The sequence below is a fragment of the Heteronotia binoei genome, chromosome 2, assembly GCF_032191835.1.
Source record: "Heteronotia binoei isolate CCM8104 ecotype False Entrance Well chromosome 2, APGP_CSIRO_Hbin_v1, whole genome shotgun sequence".
NCBI classification, from domain to species: domain Eukaryota; kingdom Metazoa; phylum Chordata; class Lepidosauria; order Squamata; family Gekkonidae; genus Heteronotia; species Heteronotia binoei.
The window spans coordinates 124,219,106-124,246,598 of NC_083224.1; the positions used below are offsets into that span (position 1 = coordinate 124,219,106).

A 27,493-nucleotide genomic window follows, 5' to 3' on the forward strand; every position below is an offset into this window, starting at 1 on the left:
AACAAAAAACATACAACAGATTTTGTACTACAGTTGGTCTTTTGAACCAATGTGAGTCTCAGAGTAGTTATTGATTTGCTCTGAGTCGGCATCCAGATTAGTGGGGTTTTTTTTGAGAAGTCACATTAAGTTGTCTCCTAATTACTCACTGTCCAAGTCTTCCCCCACCCCCATTTTGATGTTATCTTTCCCAAACCTCTGATGTTTATTCTTTGTGGCTCTTACATTAAGCGAGCTTGGCCTCTCTTGGCTTTTAGGTGCACTGAATCAGCATCCCCAGATCCTCAGTATGGAAGTACTGTTAGATTAGAAACAGTGGCCTATCCCAGGGATGGCCAAACTTGTTTAACTTAAGAGCCATATAGAATAAACATCAGATGTTTGAGAGCCACAAGACATGACTGTCAGATGTTTGAGAGCCACAAGAGAAGAAGGGAGGGAGGCAGGCAGGCAGGCAGGCAAACAGATGGGGGAGAGAGGGAGAGGTGGAAAGAAAGCAACTTTAACTTTAAATGCATTCTTCAAGCTGCTGGCTGGCTTGGAGAAGTGATTTAAAGAGAGAAATGCCTTCTCCAAGCCAGCTTGACAAGGTGGTGGAGGCTTTGAGAGTCACACAATATGTGTGAAAGAGCCACGTGTGGCTCCTGAGCCACAGTTTGGCCACCCCTGGACTATCCTGAGGTATGAAATCTCAGGCTTCCACTAGTGATTGGTGCCTAAAAATTGTAATACATGCTTTACATGTACTCCTTTTCAATGAAAGACAACGCTACTACAGAATATCTCTGATGGAAATAGTAATTCATATCCATGCATTGGATCCTAGGAGAGGTTTTTGTGGATGGGTGGAGAGGTGATTTTCGCCAATTCTACACTCCTGCTGCAGACCTCTAGCTGTTCTTGGGGAGCTCCTTTTCCCTAAGTACAACGTTTCATAGGGACGTGCTATGTTTCAACAGGAGGAAAGAGGCAGGGATGCTCTATTCCATAGACAGAAACACAAATTCTAGTGGATCCAAGCAATTGTCTGAATTTCTATGTGAATCATGGTCTTCAGGTTTTCATCTCAGACCAATAACTGAATTACAAAAATAACAAAACTAGGAGATAAAAGCAGTGTCAAAGGCCTCAACAGAAGCATTTTTATGATTTTGCACTTGGAAATGTTTGCTCCTTGCCTGGAATTTGTCTTTTGATGATAAATGCTGCCTCCAAAATGAAGTCTTCGACTTTGAATCTTTTCTTTTTCTTTTTGTGCCTGTAGATTTTCTTCAAGTGGTAATTTCCCATTGCATGGTATATCGGATTCCTCCACAAAGCTTTCAGTTACCATGTGAACCAACTGGGAAGAATTCTGGATTTCCTTTGTTTGAAGCAATTGCAGAAAACAGTCTTAATTCAAATGAGGAACCTGATCCAACTAAAGCAAATGCCACAGCATTGGTGGCTGAAGATCACTTCTTGTGTTGTGACTGGACTGATACATATGTTAATTGCTTTATATACACTGCAGAGAAGGAAACCAAGGAATTCACTCAACAAATAGGTATGCTAGTAGAAGGTATTTTCAGATAGTCTCTGAATCATAATGCAATAGAGAGGTGGGACCACCTGAGCTAATCTGAGCGATCTAGAAGCACCTGCCTGTTAATAACAGAGAAATCTAGAAGTCTAGGCTTAGATCAAAATTAGAGTGTGAGTAGAGCTCAGAAAGTAGACCATAATTTTCCTGTGTTCCCTTTTCCACTGCTGCCTGAAGGCTCAGGGGGGACTGCAATGGGAAGAGGGAGTCAGTGAAAATAATCCCTCCTCCTCCTCCAATGAGAATGCTCTTCATCCAGTGGAAAACAAGGTTTGAACCCAAACCATGGTCTTACCTTTTAGCCACAGCTGCAGCCACAGAAGCTAGGGCTGGGGTATAGCTTGGTAAGAAAGACCACTGGAAACAACAGCAGGGCAGGAAGATGATAGTAAAGAGACCATGTTTTGGTCCTGGATGGTCAATTGATAAAAAATGTGGGAAGCATATAATCATTCAGAGAAGAGAACTGATTACAGCCAACCAGGAGAACAGAATAGTTGACCAAATAAGTTTCTGTTACAAGCCAGTTTATTCACCCAAATCCGTTGTAGCTATTGACAACACCAGGAACAGCTTTTGATACCAAATTGCTATTGTAGAATTTGGGTAGGAAGGATTGGGTATCAAAAACTGACCAGTGCTGAGTTCACTGTGTGGCTTCACATAAATAACTTTCCATAGACTTGAGCCGGTATTGGTTGACTTTTCTCCATCATTAGCTTAGCGGCTTTGTGATTGAACTCTGAGACACCATAGGTGTTAATTCAAAAAAGTTGTTTCTAACATTCTTCCATATAAAATGTGGGGAAGCTGCATAAACTCATGTGGTCTGTTGGCAGGAAGCAGCCTGTGTGAAGTTTATTAAACTTACAGTACCTAGGTTTCATTGTGAGAAAACAGGTCATCTTAAATTTCTGTCATCAGGTTGAGAGACTGGGGTCAGGCAAAAGTCTACACAAGCATAATCAAGCCAGGGATAGCAAGCACCAGGGCTTTTTTTGTATCAGGAACTCCTTTGCATATTAGGCCACACAGTAGGCCCTGTACTAAGAGACCTGAAAGCTCTTGGAGGATTGGCTACATCAGGGGATGTGTCCTAATATGCAAAGGAGTTCCTGATACAAGAAAAGCCCTGGCAAGCACTACATTTTGTAGATTCTATTTATAGTGTTGGCAGCTATAACAGTGGCCCAAAGTTTGTAGGCACCTGTCCAGCATTCTGCAAAGCCTCATGCTAGGTCTGATGCCTTATAGCAGAGGAGAGGTTCCAGGTGGCCAGTCATGCACTCTTCTGTCTGAGCTGAGCTTCCAACTGTGACTTCCATTTTCTCCGTTCCTAGGGTCTGGATCTCTTGGTAATAGTGAGTTCAATTGCAGCTCCAGTCTCTGCCTTCTGTTTATGGGCCATCTGAGCTTTATTCCTGGCAGCCACAGATGACTGCTTGTCTTCTGATGGATCCTGGAAGTCATAGGACTCAGAGTCTGGCAGGATTTTGACCTTCATGGGGTCAGTCACCATCACATCCTCATCTTCTGAGGAGGACTAATGAGGCCTGAGGCTGACAATTACAGCCTAAAAATAAAAGTGGATTGTTTATTGGTTTTTATACTGCTGCTAAGATTAGTATGGTACACAGAGTAGCAGCTTTGCTATTTATTCAGATATTTAAAATGTCAATTAGTTTCCTTGAAATGTATTTTACTGTATCATAATCATCATCACCACCATCATCATCTTTATTATTAGAAGTAGTAGTAATATTTCAGTAGCCTCAGTTTATTAGAAGGTTTTGAATTATGTTTAACTTTCCTATTTAGATTCAATATGGAATCTTCAATTTTGGACAGCAGTAAACTCACAGGAATTGTTTTGTGTTGTGGGATTATCTAGTAAATCATCTTATCTGACTGAGGATTTTACAGTTAATCTCTTATATACATTGTAAGTATAATTTATGCCAAATTTGAAATTCCTGAAATATTTCTATTTTGTAACTTTAAGCTTGTGTCAGATTTTATATAATATTTACTTGCAAGTTGTTTTCCTCTGTGGTTGTCAATTATGGATGGGAAAGATGGAAAAATCATGAGTTAGACAAGTATTTCAAATTTTAAATGGAAGTGGTTAGCACAGGAGATATCCCCTCTGGTATATCTTTGTCCTTGTATGAAATTGCACATTTTATTTTTGGCAGGTCAAAGGCTTCATCTGTCATTATGCTGCTTGTGCAACTTTTTACTTTTAGGTCTTCCAGTGTCAGTTTAGCCTGCATCATCATATTGACATCAGGCACCTTACGTTCCTTCAGTTATTGGAGTGTTTGGACTGACTGAACATTGAACATACCTTTTATGAAACTCCATTGTATACATACAAGTGGAAGAGTGGTGAATCAAACCCAGTTCTCCCAGATAAAAGACCATGCACTTAACCACAGCACTGAACTTGGTCTCCCAAACTGAGTATAAATCTATACCCAAAATCTAAAGTGGCTATAAATTTATACCCAAACTGGGTATAAATCCAATATCTTCTTCTTTTATCTGACTGGTACATATCCAGTATGTACTTCTGCAGGGTTTTTTTTGAGCAGGAACGCACAGGAACACAGTTCCAGCTGGCTTGGTGTGGCCTAATATGCAAATGAGTTCCTGCTAGGCTTTTTCTACAAAAAAAGCCCTGCACTTTTGATGTGCTTCGTTTTGCTGCTTGAAAGTGCTGAACTGTTAATTCATATAAACAGGCCTCATTTTGGGCAGGAGCTCACAGGAGCAGAGCTCTGGAACCTCTAAATTTTATTGTGCTCTTTCTTTCTCCCCCCCACCACACACAAAAAAAATTGCTTCTGGGCTCCAGTGTTCAAACCCCCTGTGAGGATTTTGCTGAACTTTAAGATTTGGCAAACTTTCTAATATTTTTCCAGACAAAAAATGGGAAAATCACCAAAACATAAAGCAGACAGATGGAAATCTCTATTATGCCACTGTGGCTACATAGGAGAAAGTAATTCAAAAAGTACGATGGGATTGGGAGTAAGGTTTTATTATGACAATTATAATTCAAGAAGCATTTTAAGGTAGATACTGACCTGATATAATTTAGTACACCTGCTGGTGATGTCAGGGGTGTGTGGCATATGCAAATGAGTTATGTGAATGAGTTGTGCTAATGAACTCCAGCACCTCTTTTTCTATGAAACGACCCCTGGTACTTATGCAGCATTTGTAGTTAGGGTTGTTAGGTCCAACTCAGAAAATAGGATTTCAGGGGTGGAACTGAGGGACTGTGGCGATGGAGCCTGAAGACTTTCCCATTCCCTAAAATAAATAAATAAAAATACAGCAGTGCAGTTCTCCTGAATAGTCTTAATTTCCTCATCCCTCAGCAGTTAAACTTCCACTACGTGAAAGTGAACATACACACACTCACAAAGCAGACAAAATAAACATAGTTAGCAAGCACACACTGTTATGGAGCAATTTACTCATGTTGCTGAATATAGCCATCTGCTGTATTTCAGCCAGCTTTTTCAGACTAATAGGAAAATTAAAGAATAGCCTAGGGAGGTGGAGTTTTCTTTCAAACAGAGGGACTGAGAACAATGTGACTCTGTCTGCTCACCCTGCCCTCCTGCAGCTTTCCTCTTGATGAGATTTAAAGGCACACACATTCAGAAACACAGTTGCAAGCCTCTTCTAAACCTGCCAAGGTTTGAAGGCACATGACGGCTGTTGGGGGCAGGGCTTCCCCCACTGGCTAGCTGGCTGGCGTTGGGGAGGAGCTTGAAAAATTGGTGGATTCCCTGCCCAGATCTGGTGACTGGCAAGCCTATTTGCAGTCCTTACAAATGAATGTCTAACCTTTTATTAAATCATATTATTTATTAAGCCTTTTATTAAACATATGAGGCTTTGGTTAGCTGTAGACATGCTTAGGACAAGGGAGAAAATATTTGTTTATTTATTAAAACACGTTCTCTTTGATAACACAGTGCTTTAAATAACTTAAACCAAAAGAACATAAGGAATTTAGATTGGGGTTTGAGGATGGCATGAAGCTACACACCAGCTTAAGAGCTCCAGAGCTATTTGGTAGTGACCACAGGCTGTAAACAGGTCCAGTGTTTGGCCTCACAGAGGAATGTGACTTCACTTGGGCAGAGATTTGGATTCACTGTGTTCTAGGGGCTCAACAAGTGTTCCTAATTTCTCCAGCCAGTCCTCAGATTGTTCAGTAGAAGCTGTAAATACCTAGGATGTGACCTAAGGTATCCCCAGCAACCAAATATGTGTCATCCTTTTTTGTAATAATTTATGTTTTTCCACTGAACTATATTGTTTAATAATTTTCTTTTTCAAAACTCCAAAGGAAAATAAATAAATAAGAGTGGCTGGGTATTCATTACTACATGTTGTAATTAAAACAAACAATCAAATAAATTCCAATGAATACCACAGCTGTTTTTTTCTTAATAGGACAAAAGGCAAAGTGGCAATTGGAACAATGTACTATTTCTACTTGCCAACAGAAGAGTGCAGGTTGAAGCCAAACTGCTGAGTTACATTTTTTAAAATTCTGTTTATTCAGAATGTGATCCAAGGAAACATGGAATTTACAACTTTATTAAAGTCCAACAATTCCATGCTTGTTCCAGGATCTAATCTTTGTCCATGCAAAACAAAGCAAAGCATATGTTACTGCTATGGCAATGCCATTGCCTGGGCTTCGTTCTTCATATTCTGTATTACAAATGTGGGACCCTCAAGTAATTGTGGGGGGCTTTGTTGTTGTTCAGTTACACAGTTGAGTCTGACTCTTTGGACCCTCGTATTGTTAGATTTCCATATCTAGAAAAACTATTTTAACAATAGTTAAATTTGAACAAAATAGTTTTCTTATATAAGAGAATTTCTCCATGGGGAGACATAACGGTATTACAAAGTCTTGGCAGGTTTCCCTTGTTGTCAGTGTTGGATTATCATCCTACATGCACTTTCAGTCCTGATTAAGTGCCCTTCCTTTTCACATTTACTCTCTAAAGCACAGCATTAGCCGTTTTCAAGCTGGTTGTTCTATGGTGCTGCAGTCCTGAACAGAGGGAAAAACACATGGGTGGGTGAATCACTCAAAACACCCTTGCTGTTACTGAAGTATTTCAGAAATAGAGGATCATATGCAAGCCATTTGGTTTGATGCATGAGTGTTCTCAAGGCCATTTTTTATGTGGCAGTCTTTAAGCAGTGGCTGGACAAACACTTGTCAGGGATGCTCTGGAAACCAGAACGGCAGTTCAACAGTTCAAAAACAGCTTATCAACAATTTGCCTTATGGTCCCTGTAGCTTGAAAGAGCTCTGCTCAGATACTGCTATCAGAAGCATTGTATTTGAAAGAAGGGAAGCCTGCAGTTCCTCCCTTTTCACTCCTAAACCAGAGGCGATCCCAGCCGCTGTTTCTGCCAGGTTAGTGGGATCCAACATTTCCTGTAATAAACCCACATCCCTTTAAAAAAGTGCTTGATTCAAGGTCCTGATCTCTCCTCCCCCCACCCTTCCATCCCCACACACCCATGCTCTCTTCTTCCCTTCAGCTTGGACTGCGCCACAACAGTTTTGAAATATGAAGCGCAACCAGGTCTTGACCACATGAGAACATGAAGCTGCCTAATACCCATCTCTCTAGTACATGGGTGGCCAAACTGTGGCTCAGGAGCCACATGTGGCTCTTTCACACACATTGTGTGGCTCTTGAAGCCCCCACCAGAAAAGGCATTTGTCTCCTTAAACCACTTCTTCAAGCCAAGCCAGCCAGTGGCTTGGAGAATGCATTTAAAGTTCAAGTTGCTTTCTTTGCACCTCTCCCTCCCTCCCACCATCTATTTTCCTGCCTGCCTGCCTGCCTGCCTACTCTCAGACATCTGACGTTCGTGTCTGGTGGCTCTCACACATCTGACATTTATTCTATGTGGCTCTTATGTTAAGCAAGTTTGGCCACCCCTGCCCTAGTGGGTCCCATTTAATCCCCTTCCTAAAACTGCAGGAACACCTGCAAGGAATTTTCCTCTGTGTGTTGTGCTTGGGGGCTGCATTGTGGTTGCACCCCCCCATGTCAGAATTCCAAAGGTGCCCATGAGCTCAAAAAGGTTGGAGTGCCCTGTTGTCTCTCTGAAGGAGGCCCAGTTAGGGTTGTCAGGTTTGGGTTGGGAAATACCTGGATATTTGGGGGAAGGAGCCTGAGTTTGGGGAAAAGAGATATTGAAGGAAAACTGGTATCTTATCACCTGGAAATTCATTGTAATTCCAGGAGCTTTCCAGCCACCACCTGGAGGTTGGCAACCCTGTTCTGCACCCATGCTCAGAAGGGTATAATGCCACAGGGTCCACCTTCCAAAGCAGATATTTTCTCCAGGTGAACTGACCTCCGTCACCTGGAGATCAGTTGTAAAAGCCAGCAACCTCCAGCTACCACCTGGAGCAGGGGTGGCCAAACCGTGACTCGGGAGCCACAGATGGTTCTTTCACAACTATTGTGTGGCTCTCGAAGCCCCCCCCCCCTTCAGCCAGCTTGGAGAAGGCATTTGTTTCTTTAAATCCCTCTCCAAACCTAGCCACTCAGAGCCCTCTCTGTGGGAACGTGTGCTCCCTCCCTCCCCACGCATGAGGCTTGGCTTCACCCCACGGCCGCCTCCCACCTTGCCTCTCTTCCCTGAGCTGCAATGCAGCCATGCTCCATGGCCCCCTCCTTTTCAGAGATGCGCCGAGCCATTCTGTGCCGAAGCTGGATCCTACCAGCTTCAATGTGGCCAGCGTGCCTTCTAACTCTTTGAAGCCATAAGTGAAGGGGAGCAGACTTCAAAGCGTTAGAAGGCACACTGGCCGCATTGAAGCCGGTAGGGTCCCGCTTCAGCGCATCATGGCTCAGCACGCCTCTGAGGAGGAGGGGGGCCACAGAACACAGCTGCATTGCAGCTCTGGGGAGGGAGGGAAAATGGGGGGGGCATGGGAGCCGAGCCTCGTGTGTGGGGGGAAGAGTGAGGGAGAGCGCGTGCCCACAGAGAGGGCTCTGAGTGCCACCTTTGGGACGTGTGCCATAGGTTAGCACCACTGCCCTAAACATTGCAGAGTCTTCAGACTTGCCCGACTGACTGTTCTTCAATCTGCCCTTCTTAACGGGAGAGTTGCTTGAATTCCCTATGAGAAACGTCTCTGCCCATGACATTTAGAAGTGGTAGAGACAATCGAGCATGTTTTATTAAACTGTCAATTTTACCAGAATATTTGAAATATTTGTATTACTCCAGTTTTATCCAATGTCCCAGGTAGAACTAATCAGTTTTATATTTATCTCCTTGGAAATTGTTGTAACAAAACAACCTTTAAAGTAGCCAGATTTTGTACTCAGTCTTAATATTTCAACCCAGTATTGCATTTTATGTTTAGTGTATGTAGTGTATTTAAGATATGGAAGCAACGTAAACGCACATTGCAGAGAGCTCTGGGATAGAGCAGAGAAGTGCTACAAGCATGAGGTTTGTGCTTAGCAGCTGGGGGAGTTGCTGAAAAGTTCTGAGTTCACGTGAAGGGCTGAAGGTGAAGGTGATTGAAGGTGTTTGTTTCTGATTGATTAGGAGTGGCTGGGTTCCCCACCCTCTTTTCATTATTAAGCTGTGCCTTGCCAGAGGCGAGAGCTAAAGGGCTCTTGGCCTGTGGCTCTTAGCTTGGGGGCTGTGTAAGGACCAGGAACCCAGATTCCTTGTGTTCCCAATAAGGTAAGTAGACTCTCCAGGTGGGGAGCCACATAAACAAACAGGGTTTAAAAGGGGACTGTATTTTTTTAAAAAAGCTATCATGAAGGTAGAATGCCAGCAGGGGGGTGGGGGATTTTCAGTGTTTTGCACTGAGTGTCACAAGTATGACTATCTGCCCACAGGACAGAAGTCTTGGGTGTGTGCTCAATGCAAGGAGCTCCTGGTCCTCAGGGAACGAGTTTGTACCCTTGAGGCTGAGGTGACTGACCTGGAGAAGCAGAGACAGTCAGTTAGGCACTCGGAGAAGACTCTCGGGGATGTGTTAGATGAGCCCCACTCTGAACGTGGCAGCCCTGTTGCTGCCAGGGAGCATGAGGGTAGAGAGGGAACAGGGCACCGGGCTGAGGATAAGGGGAATGCACCCTCAGAAGGGACCTCTTCTTCAGTTGGTGAGCGAGAATCCTTTCGCGCCAAGGAACCATCCCTGGGCAGGGAGTGTGTGTGTGGGGGTCTTGGTAGTTGGTGATTTGATCCTTAGGCAAGTAGACAGCTGGGTGGCAAAACCGCACACTGACCATATGGTGACTTGCCTGCCTGGTGCGAAGGTAGTGGACATTACACATGTAGTAGACAGGCTGATAGTGCTGGGGAGGAGCCAGTGGTCGTGGTGCATGTTGGCACCAACGATGTGGGGAAATGCAGTCGTGAGGTCCTGGAGGAAAAATTTAGGCTGCTAGGTGGGAGACTTAAGGCCAGTACCTCCAAGGTAGCCTTTTCAGAAGCGCTACCTGTTCCACGTGCAGGGCTGAAGAGACAGGCACAAATTAGAAGTCTCAATGTGTGGATGAGACGATGGTGTAAGGAGGAAGGGTTTACGTTTGTTAGGCACTGGGATGCTTTCTGAAACAAGTGGGAGCTGTACAAAAAAGACGGTCTCCACTTGTCCCCAGATGGAACCAGGCTGCTGGCGCTTAAAATCAAAAGGTTGCAGAGCAGTTTTTAAACTAAATCTTGGGGGAAAGCCGACAGGAGATGAAATGTCTCTGGTTCGGGAGGACTCATCTCAAAGAGGTGAAGGGTTAGCTGTTACTTTTCTACTGGGTAATGGATCAGAGTTGTCCACTGAGATGGTGACAAACAGAATGGACTGCCTGCCAGAGTCTTGAGGCGGCAGGAGGAAGGTGGTGGGCCTAGCTTGCCTGGAAAATTATAGATGTTTGTACACAAATGCTAGAAGTGTTCAGAGTAAAATTGGTGAGTTGGAATGTTTAGTGTTGGGAGAAAACATAGACATTGTGGGAATTTCAGAAACTTGGTGGAATGAGGAGAATCAGTGGGACACGGTGATTCCTGGATATATATCGGAAGGATAGGGAGGGAAGGGTTGGAGGTGGGGTGGCTCTGTATGTCAGAGAGGGCATACGGTCCAGTAAGACTGAGGTCAGAGAATTAGATTCCCTTCTAGAAATGCTTTGGGTTGAAATAGAGGGCCCAAAAGGAAATTTAACTATGGGAGTTTGTTATCGCCCACCAAATCAAAAGATAGAGGACTACTATAATATGATGGAAAGCTTAAAGATAGTGGCTAGACGTAAAAACTGATTGGGTCAATATGTGTTCTGGTCAAGAGAAAGAGATTGAGTTTCTAGATGCTCTCAATGACTGTGCTATGGAGCAGATGGTCTCTGAACCTCCCAGGGGTGGGGTGATCCTGGATTTGGTCCTAAGTAATGCCCAAGACTTGGTGAGAGATGTAAAAGTGATTGCACTGCTTGGGAGCAGTGACCATAACGTTATTGATTTCACCATTTGTATAAATAGAGAGTTGCCCCAAAAGATCAGCACAACCATGTTTAACTTTAAAAGGGGTAAATTCTCTGAGATGAGGAGGCATGTGAAGAGGAAACTGAATGGAAAGGTAAATACAGTCAAAACCCTTGAGGAAGCTTGGAGGCTATTTAATACTACAATCCTAGAAGCTCAGATAAAATATATACCACAAGTTAGGAAAGGCACAAACAGGTATAAGAAAAGGCCTGCATGGTTAACAAACAAAGTAATGGAAGCTGTAAAAGGTAAGAAGGAGTCCTTTAAGCGGTGGAAAGCTAGTCCAAGTGAGATTAATAAAAGGGAACACAGGCAGTGGCAAATCAAATGCAAGACTGTGATCAGGCAGGCAAAAAGGGACTATGAGGAGCATATTGCAAAAAACATAAAAGACCAACAATAAAAATTTCTTCAAATATATTAGAAGCAGGAAACCAGCCAGGGAGGCAGTGGGGCCCTTGGATGACCAAGGGGTCAAAGGATTACTGAAGGAGGATAGGGAAGTGGCTGAAAAGCTGAATGCATTTTTTGCCTTCACTGTGGAAGATGAGAAGTGTTTGCCTGCTCCAGAACCACTTATTTTGGAAGGGGTGTTGAAAGACCTGAGTCAGATTGAGGTGACAAGAGAGGAGGACCTACAACTTATAGACGAATTAAAAACTAATAAGTCACCAGGTCCGGATGGCATACATCCAAGAGTTCTGAAAGAACTCAAAGTTGAACTTGTGGATCTTCTGACAAAAATCTGTAATCTTTCATTGAAATCTGTTTCCGTTCCTGAAAACTGGAAGGTAGCAAGTGTCACCCCCATCTTTAAAAAGGGTTTCAGAGGAGATCCGGGAAACTACAGGCTAGTCAGTCTGACTTCAATACCGGGAAAGTTGGTAGAAACCATTATCAAGGACAGAATGAGTAGGCACATTGATGAGCACAAGTTATTGAGGAAGACTCAGCATGGGTTCTGTAAGGGAAGATCTTGCCTCACTAACCTGTTACATTTTTTTGAGGGGGTGAACAAACATGTGGACAAAGGAGACCCGATAGATATTGTTTACCTTGACTTCCAGAAAGCTTTTGATAAAGTTCCTCATCAAAGGCTCCTTAGAAAGCTCGAGAGTCATGGAGTAAAAGGACAGGTCCTCTTGTGGATCAAAAACTGGCTAATTAATAGGAAGCAGAGAGTCAGTATAAATGGGCAGTCTTCGAAGTGGAGGACGGTAAGCAGTCGAGTGCTGCAGGTTTCAGTACTGAGTCCATGCTCTTTAACTTGTTCATAAATGATTTGGAGTTGAGAGTAAGCAGTGAAGTGGCCAAGTTTGCAGATGACACTAAATTGTTCAGGGTGGTGAGAACCAGAGAGGATTGTGAGGAACTCCAAAGGGATCTGTTGAGGCTGGGTGAGTGGACGTCAACATGGCAGATGAGGTTCAATGTGGCCAAGTGCAAAGTAATGCACATTGGGGCCAAGAATCCCAGCTACAAATACAAGTTGAAGGGGTGTGAACTGGCAGAGACTGACCAAGAGAGAGATCTTGGGGTCGTGGTAGATAACTCACTGACAATGTCAAGACAGTGTGTGATTGCAATAAAAAAGGCCAACGCCATGCTGGGAATTATTAGGAAGGGAATTGAAAACAAATCAGCCAGTATCATAATGCCCCTGTATAAATCGATGATGCGGTCTCATTTGGAATATTGTGTGCAATTCTGGTTACCGCATCTCAAAAAGGATATTATAGCATTGGAAAAAATGCAGAAAAGGGCAACTAGAATGATTAAAGGGTTGGAACACTTTCCCTATGAAGAAAGGTTGAAGCGCTTGGGGCTCTTTAGCTTGGAGAAACATCGACTGCGGGGTGACATGATAGAGGTTTACAAGGTTATGCATGGGATGGAGAAGGTAGAGAAAGAAGTACTTTTCTCCCTTTCTCACAATACAAGAACTCGTGGGCATTCAATGAAATTGCTGAGCAGTCGGGTTAGAACGGATAAAAGGAGATACTTCTTCACCCAAAAGGTGATTAACATGTGGAATTCACTGCCACAGGAGGTGGTGGCGGCTACAAGCATAGCCAGCTTCAAGAGGGGGTTAGATAAAAATATGGAGCAGAGGTCCATCAGTGGCTATTAGCTACAGTGTATATATATATGTATATAATTTTTTTTTTGCCACTGTGTGACACAGAGTGTTGGACTGGATGGCCCATTGGCCTTATCCAACATGGCTTCTCTTATGTTCTTATGTTTGCTGAGAACTTTGATTCTGAATTCTGATCTCAGATCATAATAAACTTGACTTGATCTGGCCAGCCTATATTGTTTAAAAACTAATGAGATCCTTATATGTTTGAAAGCATTTAGGGCAGTGCTAGGTTTTACTTCTGTTTCATAATAACTTTATGCCTAGTTAAGTAACAAGGATTGTGCAAGTCCTTATTCACATCCATTCTTTAACAACAGGTTTATCAGTTTGATTTAGCTATACAGAAATAGAAGCAGAAAGTGAGTGCTCAGAATATTTTACACCACTGTTTCAATATTAGTCTACTGTGTTTGGATTAAGTCTGTGACTACTAACTGAAGATACTTTATATAAATATTGCTTTGTGCAACAGAGATTAATGTTTCAAAAGATCTAAAACAAATTTCAAATTCCAAGACAGTGGTTAGTCTTCAGTCTGTTAAGCCATGTATCAGCCTGCCAATAAATGCTGTGTTGTTATTAACAGTTATATTAATGCTAACTGTTGAAACAGTTTCAGGCAGAGACTTGGAGTGGGTTTCTGAATAGCAGTGGGACCCTATGGATATGCAGGAAAAACACTGTTACTTCCTGAAATCTTCCCACACAGGCAGAGCAGATGGTAGCTGTAACAAGCTAGAGATTGGGTGAGACTGAGTCAGAAGGGTTTCTGGATTCTCATTTTTGTTAAAAAGTTAGATTCAAGGCTTCCAGGCTCCGTCATCTTGCCGGCAGAGGTGTCTGCAGATCGCTCTCCTGCAACACCTCTGATTCTGGCTGACGGAGGTGTGTCACAGAAGTGATACCCCCCCCCCCCCAGAAAAACCCTGTTGGGGTTTACTTCGGCATGGGACTTTTGCAATGGGACTAGGAGTCCAACGGCAGAGGCTCCTATGTTCTTTGCGCGTCCCGAGGCTCCGCAGCCATGAAAGCTGGTGAATCACCAGTTGAAAAAGATGAACACCGACTGCTTTCTTACTTTCACTTCTCTCTGTACACCTTTGAAGTAGCGTCTTTCTACTCTTAATGTGGCAGTTCTGCTTGACAAGTAAGTGACTTTTCACACTGCTGACAATGGGTCACGTTTGCATAATAATGAGAGGCTGGTTCAAAAAGAGAGAGAAGGCCTCGTAAAGTCTTTGAGCAATCTTAAATACTGATAATCATTGAAATTGGACTGAATACAAAGAATAAAAATGACCCGGGTTATAATTGGACATATGTTAAAAAGACTGTGATTAGGCTGCAATATGATCTGAACGTAAACAAGATGTATTTTGGAGAGATCTTTCTCTGTCACCTATTTGCATTTGAAAGGAGAACATTTGAAATCACAGCTGGAGCTGTTGTGGAATGTGGACTTAACAGGATCTTGAAGTTTCTTTCAACTGGGATTAAGAGACTGATTGCTCTCAGAGAAAATGGCACTGCCTAGTGAAATGTTTTACAAAGAAAATACCTTACCTTTAATCAGTTCTCTGAAACAGGATCTTGTCTCACTAATGTAATTTATTAGAGAACAAATGGGTTCTCTTATGCTGGAAGATGGCGTAACTGCGAAGCCACAGGAGTTGAGTGCTAAAGAGATTTTGTTGATGTCGGTGGAACCGGAATGTAAAAGGGATATACTCTGAAACAAACAAAAGAAAACCAAGATGGATCCCTGTGTTGCAGTAGGAAATCAAGACCAAAAGTTAAGATTCAGTGAAGTCATGCAGAGTGGGAAAAATGGCATTGAAGTCTTCATCTTACTGTTGGGGGTGCAGATCACATTGAGAAGAGAAAAGACACACCCTGATCAGTACTCATGATATGGAAAGTGTTTAGGAAGAAGGATTTAGAATTCTCTTTTTTCGTGGAAGATTGGATATGGAACCCTGATTAAGAAGTGATATTTGACTTTAAAAGGCCTGGCTGCAGCTCTGATGCTTACAGCAAGCGCCAGGATAGCTCCCTCCGCCCTCCGATCCCAGCGCTTGCTTTAAGCATCAGCTGAAGGCAGGCAGGTAGAAAGCACACCGCCCCCTCCAGTGCTGGGATTGCAGGGTGGAAGGAGCGATCCCTGCACTTGCTGGAAGCATCAGCCCCCTCCACAGCCCAGCGCTTTGCGAAGTGCTGGGTTTGCGGAGGGGGGGGGCTTCCTCTGCTTGGCTTCAGCTGCTGCTCCCAGCAAGTGCTGGGATCGCAGGGTGGAGAGAGCGATCCCTGCACTTGCTGGAAGCATCAGCTGAAGGCATGCAGGGAGAAAGCACACCACCCCCTCCACAGCTTCGGCTGGGTTTGCAGAGGGGGCGGCATGCTTCCCTTGTGCCTGCGTGCCTGCCTGCGTGCCTGGCTGGGAGACAAGCGGCGAGTTCGCTCCCTGCGAAGTGCTGGGTTTGCGGTGGGGGAGGAGGGAGCGATCTCGCCTTGTCTGCCAGCCAGGCACCTGCATCTTATGGTCTGGAGCGTCCAATGGACCGAAAAATATGGTAGTTGGTGGGTCTGGCATAGATGGTAAAACAAAAAACTGTCACCAAGGACACATGCTTGTCCTTGCAGAACAAAGAATTGAGCTGTAGTCCCAAATTCCTGGCAGAGTCGATTGTAGAGGATCAGTAGAAAGTCAAGGATCAGTAGAATTGGCCACTCCAGCAGTCTGAGCTTCCCCAGCCACATAATCTCTGCTTTAGATGGATTTAGCTTCAGCCAACTCTCACTTAGCTATTCTACCACTGCATCCAGGTATGAGGCCAAGAAGAAAATTCCAGCTACCAGTCACTCATTAAATAAGAGGTAGAGTTGGGTGTCATTTGCATATTGATGAGTCTGCAGCAGAGGGTGCACATAGATGTTAAATAACATTGGGGAAAGAATCAACCCCTGGAGAACTGCAGATTAGGGCCCACAGAGATGACCTTTCTCTACACACGATTATCCACTGGGACAACCCTGGAAGAATAAGGAGAACCAGCTCAAGGCTGTGCCCCTCACAACGAGGGAGGCTAGACAGTTGACCTGGACCAAATGGTCTACTGTTTCCTGTAGTAAAAGATGGAGAGGCTCAAAACTGCCTGGATATGATTTCTCCTTAGCTCTTTGATGTTCTGTAGAAAAGTACTTAATTTTTATATTTTTTTGTGTGAGAGAAGTGCTGGAATTTAGATATGCCTGAGCATTGCATTTTTCCAGATCTTTAGCCCTTTCTTAGATTTTGGAGCAGCTGAGTACTAGAGTTTGCCAGTTGTATTCATTGGTGAATAAAAGAAAGAAGAAGGGCCCCAGGCAAAAAAGGTGACAGAGAAATGCAGTGGAGTATGAATTTGATCAGTAAGGAGTTAACTGACTTATTTCTAATAAATGTGCTGCTTCCTTTATCTCTTCCTGTCTAAATAATCCTGTTTGTAAATTTCCCCTTATCTCCATAAGGGAAAGAGCTAAGGACTTATCTTTAAAAACAAAAGCTGGGAGTTCAGACAGGACCAGTGCATTGGGCATTTTTCACTCAAAGGCTGTTCTTCTCCTCATTTGGAGTAGATGGGCAGCACTAGGCAGTAGTAGTAGTTATTGTCATCGCCGTTGTCATCATCATCTATAAAATTTCTATACTGCCTGTAGCCAAAGCTCTTTGGATAGTTTACAACAATATAGAATAATAAAATACAATGTATAAAAACATTAAGAATTAAAAATTACATTAGATGCATAAAACATTAATTGACAATTAAACCAGTAAAAATCTGTTAACAAGGCACTTGATTAATTGCGCCGGGTCCCTGAGCAATCATGGAGATATTTAAAGGCTGTCTTAACCTGTCATCAGAAAGATGGCAGATTTGGTGCCAGTCAGTAGGGAGGTTGTTCCAGAGATGGGAGGCTGCCATCAAAAAGGCCCTCTCCCTAGTTGCCACCCTCTGAGCCTCTTGAGCAGTTGGAACTCAAAGGAAGGCTTCAGTGATTGAGCATAAGGTCTCAGTAGACTGCAGCTGGGAGAGGCATTCCAACAGTTATTGAGGTTCCAAACTATGTAGAGCTTTGTTGATTAAAACCAGCACCTTGAATTGGAACCAAAAACATACAGGCAGCCAATGCAGGCAGGCCAGAACTGGTCTTATGTGTTCAGACCTCTGGTTCCCTATTAGTAATCTCTCTGCCACATTCTGCACCAGTTGTAGCTTCTGAATCATTTTCAAGGGCAGCCTTATGTAGAGTGCGTTGCAGTAATCTAGTCTGGAGATTACCAGAGCATACTGAAGTCAGGCTATCCTTATACAGCTGGGCCACCAGTCAAAGTTGGTAGAAAACATTCCAAATCACCAATGCCACCTGAGCTTCAAGTGTCAAATATGGATCAAGGAGCACCCTCAAGCTCCTTCAGGGGGATTGGGACCCTATCTAGAACAGGTTGAACACCCTCCATCTGGTCAAAGGAACTATCCACCAACAGCATCTCAATCTTGTCTGAATTGAGCTTCAGTTTGTTAGCTTTTACCCAGTCCATTATCATAGCCAGACACCAGTTTAGCACATCCACAGCCTCACCTGATGATAATGAGAAGGAGAAATAGAGCTGTATGTCATCAGCATATTGATGGCAATGCACTCTGAAACTCCGGATGACCACATCCAACCATTTCATGTAGTTGTTAAATAGCATGGGCGACAGGACAGACCCCTGAAGAACTCCATGCTAGAGAGCCCATAGGACTGAACAATATCCCCCAAGCACCATCTTTTGGAGATGGCCCTACAAGTAGGAGTGAAACCACTGCAATGCATTGCCCCTTATTCCCATTTCAGCCAGACGCTCATAAGGATACCATGGTTGATGGTATCAAAAGCTGCTGAAAGGTCCAGTAGTATCAACAGGGTTGCATTCTCCTTGTCTCCCTCCTGTCATAGGTCATTATACAGGGTGACCAAGGCTGTTTTTGTGCCTGAACCCCAATTGGTTTTATTATGATTTTGTGATTTTATTTCTATTTGGTGTAGTCTGCTCTGAGCCCCCCCAAATGGGGGAATGGGTGGAATATAAATAAACTGCTAATAATAATAATAATAATATAAGAATGATAATTGAAATGGATCCAGATAATCAGTTTAATCCAAGAGATCCTGGAGTTGATTGGCAACCACCCTCCCTGGAACCTTGTATAGGAAGGGAATATTAGTGACTGGCCTGTAGTTGTTCAAATTTTCTGCATCAAATGAGGATTTCTTAAGAAGTGGTCTCATCACTGCCTCTTTAAGGCAGGACAGGACCACTCAGTCTTGCAAGGAGGCATTAATAATCTCTTTGGGCCAGCCAGCTACCCCTCCCTTACTGGCTTTTATAAGCCAAGAGGGACAAGGATCCAGTACAGAGGTGGTTGCTGTGAGGTTGCTAAGTAACACTCAGACTTCTGCTATTCAAATACAGGTGAAAGTTTATTGAAATGCTACAAGTACATAGCTTCTTCTGCAGAGAAGCATTGCTAGGAATAAAGACACAGAAAATGCATACTGCTAAATAGCTCAACAGCATGGGCTGTTCCCCCTCCCCAAACCTTCTAACATAAATGCTTGAAAAGACAATTCCACATTAACATAACCCAGGCCTGGGAGATCACATAGTCTTATCTCTAAAGCTGCCTTCCCCCTTCAGATCCAGGTGGTGGGCTCTCCTTTGGAGGTTTATACGCAGAGGCTAGATAACCATCAGACAGCAAAGCTAATTCTGTGAATTTAGGCAGGAAGGATGAGCAAGTGCTTGGCTCTGATAGCCCTTTCTTACATGCCCAGGATAATGCTGATCATTTGGGCTGGGCTGCCATCAATATGCTGATGACACCCAGCTCTATCTGCTAATGGACGGCCGGTCCGCCTCCGCCCCGGAAGACTTGGATCGGGCGTTACGGGCTCTCGCAACGTGGCTTAGACTGAGTGGGCTGAAGTTAAATCCGGCAAAGACAGAGGTTCTCTGTGTGGGTCGCGGCGCTCCAGGAAGGGAAATATCCCTCCCGACCTTCGACGGTGTGCAGCTAAAGGCGGCGCAGCGGGTGAAGAGTCTGGGTGTCCTGCTGGAGCCTTCATTATCAATGGAGGCCCAGATAACAGCCACTGCCAAGTCAGCATTCTTCCATCTGAGGCGGGCGAAGCAGTTGGCCCCTTTCCTGGAGCGTCGGGACCTAGCGACGGTGATCCATGCGACGGTCACCTCACGACTGGACTACTGTAATGCCCTCTACATGGGGCTGCCTCTGTGCCGGACCCGGAAATTACAACTAGTGCAGAACGCGGCGGCCAGGCTGCTGCTTGGTCTCCCAAGATGGGAACATGTACGGCCGGGGCTACGCGAGCTGCACTGGTTGCCGATTGTATACCGGGTCCAGTACAAAGTGCTGGTTATTACCTTTAAAGCCCTATATGGCCGAGGACCGGCCTACCTGAAGGACCGCCTCTCCCCGTACGAGCCCCAGAGAGCACTGAGGTCAGTAGGAAAAAACAGACTGACTACCCCTGGGCCAAGAGAAGTTAAACTACAGAACACCCGCTCACGGGCCTTCTCGGCTGCGGCCCCATATCTCTGGAACCAACTTCCAGAGGAGGTGCGGGCCCTGTGGAACCTTGATCAGTTCCGCAGTGCCTGCAAGACCACTCTTTTTAAATTAGCTTTTATGAACAGCTGAAGTACAATTTTACAACGAAGAAAATCCGCCATTAGCACTAACTAGAATAGCGTCAATGATAATGTTATAGTTTGTTTTAATTAATGTTCTACTGGTTTTTAAGGTTAAGTTAATGCTTAATTTAATGTTCTTAATGTAATGGTTTTAATTAATGCACCATTGGTTACTATGTTGTTTATTAATGTTTTATTTATTAATGTACCATTGGTCACTGTGTTGTTAGCCACCCTGAGCCTGCTTCGGCGGGGGACGGCGGGGTATAAATAAAATTTATTATTATTATTATTATGATTATTATTATTATTATTATTATTATGATCATCACTTTGGGGTAGGAAATTAATTTTCCTCCAGGCTAAATTGGCCAGGAATTCCGGAGATTTTTTGCCTTCCTCAAGCATAGGATTATAAAATAACAAGAGGATTACTGAATTGAAGGATGTCCATCTGGCCTCAACCAGGATCAGGGCTTTCTCGGCTGTGGCCCCTGCCTGGTGGAATCAGTTCCCTATGGAGATCTGGGCCCTACCTGAGTTACTACCATTTTGTAGGGCCTGTAAGATAGAGGTGATCTGCTGGGCTTTTGGTTGAGGCAGCAGGGGTCCTATTCCAGCAACTATTCCATCAGTTGGCCTCTCTTGTTATGACATCATGCTTTACAGCCTAGTTGTGATATCATGTTTCACTATGGTGCTATCTTATTTATTATCACCATCATTTCTTCTTGGGCCCAAAATTGCTTTATTCTGTAAAATGAGCCCTACCCATCTGTGATGCACCTTATTTCGTTTTATTGTTCTATTGTTCTTGGTTGGCTAATTTTATTGTATTGTTTTTAAATTTAAATTGTAGGTTTTTATTGTTGTTCAGTTTATGTTGCAATCCGCCCTGATCCTGTTATGGGAAAGGGTGGAATATAAGCCTACTAAATAAATAAATAAATAAAATTAAAAAAATGAAATTCACAGTGAAAACTAACTAAATTATCATTTGTCTCTATTGTAATTAATAAATGCAAATTATGCAAAAATTGTGCAATGATTTTTGATATTCATATATCGATTGAAGGTTCCAATACATACAAAAATATGTGCAATATTTTGCAAAATTTTGTGCAATAATTTCTGGTATTCATACAGTACTAGTAAAAAAAAAATCTGGATCATGGAGCTTATTATACCAACCCCCTAAATTCCAGGACAGAAAGTTTAGTTGTCAGTCGGCTGATGCAATTTTATTCAGGTCACCGTCTATGTCTTAGGTAAGGGGGCTTCATCAAAGAGATTCTGCACACCCTTTTTGGGCTCTTCTCCCTGGGAGAACTTGCTAATTTCCCAGGATTTGTTTTAACTTTGGTATTTGACAAAAGTTTCTGAAACAAGTGGTCAATTTTGTTTTCAATTTGTCTTAATCAGGTTGGTGGAATAGACTTGAAGCATAAAAATAATTAATTTTAGTTTGTTTGCATGTTGGCTGAGAGAAAGAATCTTCTGTCACAAGTTCTTTTACTGATGCAGATAATGAAGAGCCAGGATTCAAGTCTAGGCTGAGCCAGAGTACACTGGAAGAAGGGGAGAGGAAAAAGCTCTAAAAGCCACAACGCCAGACTCAAGGTGCTGAGACTCTAAATAAAAGTCTTGGCTATAGTTCCACTTTTGTTCAACAGAGGCTTTCCTCCTGCTGAAGTATAAATCTCAAGGCTAAAACCCCCAGTAGTTGAGGAGACAAAATATAACACAGTCAAACCGTCTGTGGGAGGTGAGGAACAGCAATCTCATTACTGTTTGCTTATTTAAATTTCTTGTTTCTCCCCCACCTCTGCAACCATTATATAAGGTTGCAGATAAGAATACTGTAAGAATAAAAAGACTGAAACTGAAATAATACCAAACAACAGTACTTCCCTTCGACGGAGATCAATCAACTTCCTCAGAGCCGGAACCTGGAACTCATTTCCGTCGCGAAACCCGCTTAAACGTTTTCCTGCTTCTTGGCGGTTTCCGTTTGAGCGGGTTTCGCGACGGAAGTAGCTGGCTCTTTTGGGTGCGCCGGCGCTTCTTGTGCGAAATCCGGGCAGATCCTCCGGTGTGAAGAGGGTGGTCGCGCTACTTGAAGGTCAGTGCGAAAACGCCCATACAGTACTAAGACTGAAGATTCCAATACAAATTTGTAGAGACATTCAAACCAATGTCCGGCTACCAGTAACAATAAAGTGCAAAAGTGCTGTTCCAGTCCTTTTTGAAACCAATGGAGTAAACTTTGAATTTCTGTAGCAGGAATGGATTTCTAAGTGATACCAGCTTTGATGAAGAGGATAGCTGAAACAAAGTTTTCACAAGCTGACCCTCTGTTAGCTGGATTTGCATGGAATCTCTAGAGTTCCTTCGAAATAGTATACTTGTAACGTACTCGAAGCGGAGACGAGAGTAGGGCAATATGGTTTATTAGGAGCACGTTGCAAGAAAGGGAACACGCGGGCCGGGTCCCACTTATATACAATCCCCGGTACAGCCTACGGGGTTGGTCAGGCCAATCCTGACCCGTTGAACTTCCCGCCACAGCTATTGATTGGCGGGGAATTCGCGCCCTGCGCTGGGGCTTCTGGGACGGCCCAGTTGCCCCTGCGCCCGGTCGCATATTATTTACTGATACACTACACCCCTCCCCCCCTGGTTAATGAACATAGTCTTGCAGATATGTGGGAGGTCGGCGCTCCCTGGTGGACCGTCTGGGGAGGTCCTGTGGGGGAGGCGCCGCCACCGCATCTGATGCTGCGGGGGACCCTGGTGCGGACGGTGGCGGCCGGACTGGTTCTTCTGCACCTTCGGGCTCTGGCGGTTCCGGTGCTACCAGGGCCGGCGTTAGGGGTGATGGGGCCGCGTCCTCCGGTCGGTCCCCGTTGGGCTCCCCTCCGTCTCTTGCCTCTTCTGTGTCCGCCAGTTCCTCTGGTAGCGTGCGGCGCCGCAATTGGTCTATGTGCCGCCGTAGTACCTGGCCCCCCTCAGTTGATATGTCGTAGTGGCGGGACCCGGTGACTCGTAGCACTCGGCCCGCCACCCAATTGGGGCCCCTTGCGTAGTTCCGGGCGTAAACCGGGTCGCCCGCGAAGAAACCCCTGACTGCGTCCCGGACCTCGGGGCTCTCGCGGGTGTCTGACGCCCGGTCAGGGTGTAGTCTGTCCAGCCGGGTTATGAGCTTTCGTCCCATGAGGAGCTCGGCCGGGCTAACCCCTGTGACCGGGTTGGGGGTGATCCTATTGTCGAATAGGAATGCCGCTAATCGGTGGTCCCAGTCTCCCTGTACAATACGGCCCAGGGCTTCCTTGGTGGTGCGGACCATCCGCTCTGCCTGACCGTTGGTGGCTGGGTGGAAGGGGGCCGACCTTATGTGCCTAATAAGGTATCGCTGGAGGAACACCTGGAAGTCTGCGGACGTGAACGCGGTCCCATTGTCCGAGACTATGGTGTCCGGGATACCGTGTGTGCTTAAGACCCTGCGTAATGCTCGGATTGCGGCTGCGGACGAGGTGGACCCTACGGGGATGACCTCGAGCCACTTGGTGTAGGCGTCCACTATTATCATGAAGATCTGCCCCTGGAATGGCCCCGCGAAGTCGAGGTGGAGTCTCGACCATGGTTTCCTGGTGGACTCCCACCTAGTGGCGGGGGCGCTGGGAGGCTCGGGCCGCGACTCCTGGCACGTCTGGCACCTGCGGACCCAACTCTCTATTTCCCCGTCCATTCCCGGCCACCAGACGTAGCTTCTGGCCAGGGCCTTCATACGAACTATGCCGGGGTGGGTCTCATGGAGGGATTCTAGAACACGCCTTTGCAGCGGGGGCGGAATCACCACCCTACTTCCCCATAGTAGGCACCCCTTGTGGGCCGCTAGTTCCTCCCTCCTGACCTTATAGGGTTTGAATTCTTCCCCCATGTTCCCCTCTGGCCACCCCCTCACCACCCAGTCGAGCACCCGTGCAAGTGTCTTATGTTTCTGGGTGGCCTTGGCGACCTCCGCTGCGTGAAGGGGCGGCTCTGGGAGGCTTTCCATCAGCATGACCTGGTGTGCGGGGGCGGGGTCTGGACCCATTTCCGGAAGCGGCAAGCGGCTGAGCGCGTCCGCGTGACCCATAGCTTTGCCGGCCCGGTGTACCAGTGTGTAAGTGTAGGAGTTGAGGAATTGATTCCACCTCAACACGCGCTGTGACAGAATTTGGGGGGTTTGTCGATCTGGGGCCAGCAGACCTAAGAGGGGCTTGTGGTCCGTGGCTATGGTGAACCTCCGCCCGTACAGATATTCATGGAACTTGCGGACCCCCGCCACGATCGCCAGAGCCTCCTTGTCTATCTGCGCGTAATTGCGCTCTGCCGGTGTCAGTGTGCGGGAGTAGTACGCTACCGGCACCTCCCTCCCGTCCGGGAGTTGGTGCCCCAGGACTGCTCCCACCCCATACGGCGACGCATCGCAAGCCAAGATGACGGGGAGGCCCTCGTCAAAATGGTGGAGCACCGCATTGGACACCAGAACGTCCTTGACCGCCTGGAACGCGGCGGCTTGTCGTTTGCCCCAAACCCAAGGGGCTTTTTTGTCCAGTAGGCGGTGAAGGGGCTCCGCTAGGGCTGCCTTGTGGGGGAGGAATGAGTGATAAAAGTTAAGGACCCCCAAGAAGCTTTGTAGCTCCGCTTTGCAGGTGGGGGCCGGAGCTTGCACGATGGCCCGTGTCTTTTCTTCCGTGGGGTGGATTCCCGCTGCGTCCACGGCGAACCCCAGGAACTCCACCCGCGGAACCCCCAGCAGGCACTTCTCCCTCTTGACTTTGAGCCCCGCAGCCTGGAACCGGCGGAGCACCTCTCGTAGGCGGTTGCCGAATTCTTCGGGGTCCGGGGCGGCGACTAAAACGTCATCGAAGAACGGCTGGACTCCGGGGATCCCTTTCAGGAGAGCGTCCATGATACTCTGGAAGATCCCCGGAGCGACGCTTACCCCGAACTGTAGCCTCCTCACCCGGAAGGCCCCCCTATGCGTTACTATCGTCTGGGCCTCGGCCGTCTTATTGTCTACCGGGAGCTGTTGGTAGGCCTGGGCCAGATCCAGCTTCCCGAAGATTTTAGACCCCGCGAGGGCAGCCAGGACGTGGCTCACCACCGGCACTGGGTAGGGGTTATCCTGCAGTGCCCGGTTTATCGTGCATTTGTAGTCTGCACAGATCCGCACCTCCCCGTTTGGCTTTAGTGGGGTTATGATGGGGGTCTCCCAGGGGGCGTAGTCCACTGGCTCCAGGACTCCCTGGGCTGTGAGGCGGTCTAGTTCGGCCTCTATTTTGGGCTTCAAGGCGAACGGAACCCTCCTTGCCTTGAGCCGAATCGGCCTGACCGTGGGGTCTAGGGGCAGGGAGATGGCCGGCCCCTTGTAGCTTCCCAGGGACCCATCGAATACTTCGGGGAACTCTTTGCAAATCTCCCCGAACCCGCTGGGCGTTAAGGTTTGCCCCACCCCCTCCACGCGTATCCCCAAGGGTTTGAACCATGCCAGTCCTAGCAGGGTGGCAAGTTGGTGCTTTACCACCAGGATGTCCAGCGGCCCGTAGAAGGACCCCCTCTCGACTTGCACCCGCGCCCACCCCGCAATTTGCACCGGGTTCTTCTGGAAGTCCCGGAGTATGAAGTTCGCCGGCCGTAGTTGCAGCCGCTGCCGGGGGCACAGTTCCCTCAGGGTCTCCTCCGCTGTGAGGGAAATGGAGGAACCTGAGTCCACCTCCATTTGGCAGGGGTTCCCTTCGATGAGGACTGCCACTTTAATTTTATCGGGGGTGGCGAGGGGCAAGTTCAGTACCTGTAGTGACGTGGAGTCTGTGGAGTGGGACTCCGCTGACTCGTGGTGCGTGGTCGGCCTCCGTCGGTTGAGCTTGGCCCGGCAAGCCCTGGCGATGTGGCCGGTCTTCCCGCAGCTCCGGCAGTCCCAGGTCCGGTACTGGCAGTCTCTCCGATCGTGGGAGTCGCCGCAGCTGGCGCACTTGGTGGCCGGAACCCTCTCCGACGCCGGTGGTCGATCGGCCGCTCGGGGGCGTTGGGCCGCTCTGTTGGGTGGGCCGGCGGGGCGACGCAGCTGGTAGGCTTCTCCCTCCTCCCTGCGGTCGTGGTCCAGCTCCTCGTGGTGGACGGCGTCTGACCGGGTCTTGGGAAAGGTCCTGGAGGTCCTCTCGAACGCCACCGCTTCGCTGAAGGCGTTCTGGAGGGTGAGCTCTTCTTTGGCGAAGAGCTTCTGCTGGAGCCTCTCGTCGCGGAGGCCCCACGTGAATCGGTCGGCCAGGGTGTCTTCCAACTGGGGGAAGTTGCAGTTCCCGGCGATCTTGCGGAGGGCTGCCAGATAGTCGGCGGCCGATTCTCCTGCCGCCTGGTCCCTCCTGTGGAACAGGAATCTGCGAGCCACCCGTGAGGGCTGCGGCAAGAAGTGGCCCGTGAGGAGTCTGATGATCTCCTCGTAGGATTCCTCCGCCAGGCGGGCGGGCGCCGAGAGACCCTTTGCGATCTCGAACGTGGCAGGCCCGCATACGCTCAGGAGAACATCCCTCTTTGCTCCGGCGTCGGTGATCTTGTTGGCCCGGAGGTATAACTCGACCCGTTCCGAGTAGGACTCCCAGCCCTCTGGATTTGCAGGGTCGAAGGGTTCGAGGTAGCCGGTGATTCCGCCCTGGTTGGCCATGGTGGCAGCGGCGGTCGTGACCGGTCGTTCGTCGCCCAAGATCTCCGTCGTAGCCGATAAGGCTAGAATCCCACCTTCGTCGCCAGTGTAACGTACTCGAAGCGGAGACGAGAGTAGGGCAACATGGTTTATTAGGCGCACGTTGCAAGAAAGGGAACACGCGGGCCGGGTCCCACTTATATACAATCCCCGGTACAGCCTACGGGGTTGGTCAGGCCAATCCTGACCCGTTGAACTTCCCGCCACAGCTATTGATTGGCGGGGAATTCGCGCCCTGCGCTGGGGCTTCTGGGACGGCCCAGTTGCCCCTGCGCCCGGTCGCATATTATTTACTGATACACTACAATACTTAAACTGAATGATGGAACAGCACTACTTTTCCTACCTTCCCCCAAGCCAGTTTCCCATCAAAAAACCATAATGGGAGTTATTTCCCCAGATACTCCACATACAGCAGCAAAATCAGGAAAACAACTCATTGCAATGGGGAAAAGGTCGGGGTGGGGGTAGAGCAACCCTTCCTCCCCTTTGGTGCCATTCCAAGTCTGTTTGGGCTCTCTTTCTCTTTTTAAAAAGCTATTTCTGAGTTTCTGTGTGGCTGCAGGGAACATGAGTAGATCCAGGATACTACTCTTTTAAAAACAATAATGTGTAGTTTTGCCTAGAGTAGGTTGTTTCTGTGTGTGGATCTTCTTTGTTGGATAAGGTCAAGGAAGCATGGCTTGAGAATAGTCAAAGAAGGGAAAA

At 46.6% G+C, this 27,493-nt stretch overlaps 1 protein-coding gene across 2 annotated transcripts in view; it reads left to right on the top strand.

Moving 5' to 3' along the window:
* The window catches only part of LEPR (leptin receptor), a 136,782-nt gene that overhangs the window by 17,347 nt on the left and 91,942 nt on the right, over positions 1–27,493 (top strand). The window contains exons 3-4 of one of the 2 annotated variants that reach the window (XM_060231965.1): positions 1,265–1,561; positions 3,401–3,524. In XM_060231965.1, the coding sequence (XP_060087948.1) occupies positions 1,265–1,561; positions 3,401–3,524 (421 nt within the window). Of the gene's footprint in view, positions 1–1,264; positions 1,562–3,397; positions 3,525–27,493 lie in introns of those variants that run through there. The other variant, XM_060231967.1, reaches the window with a different exon arrangement.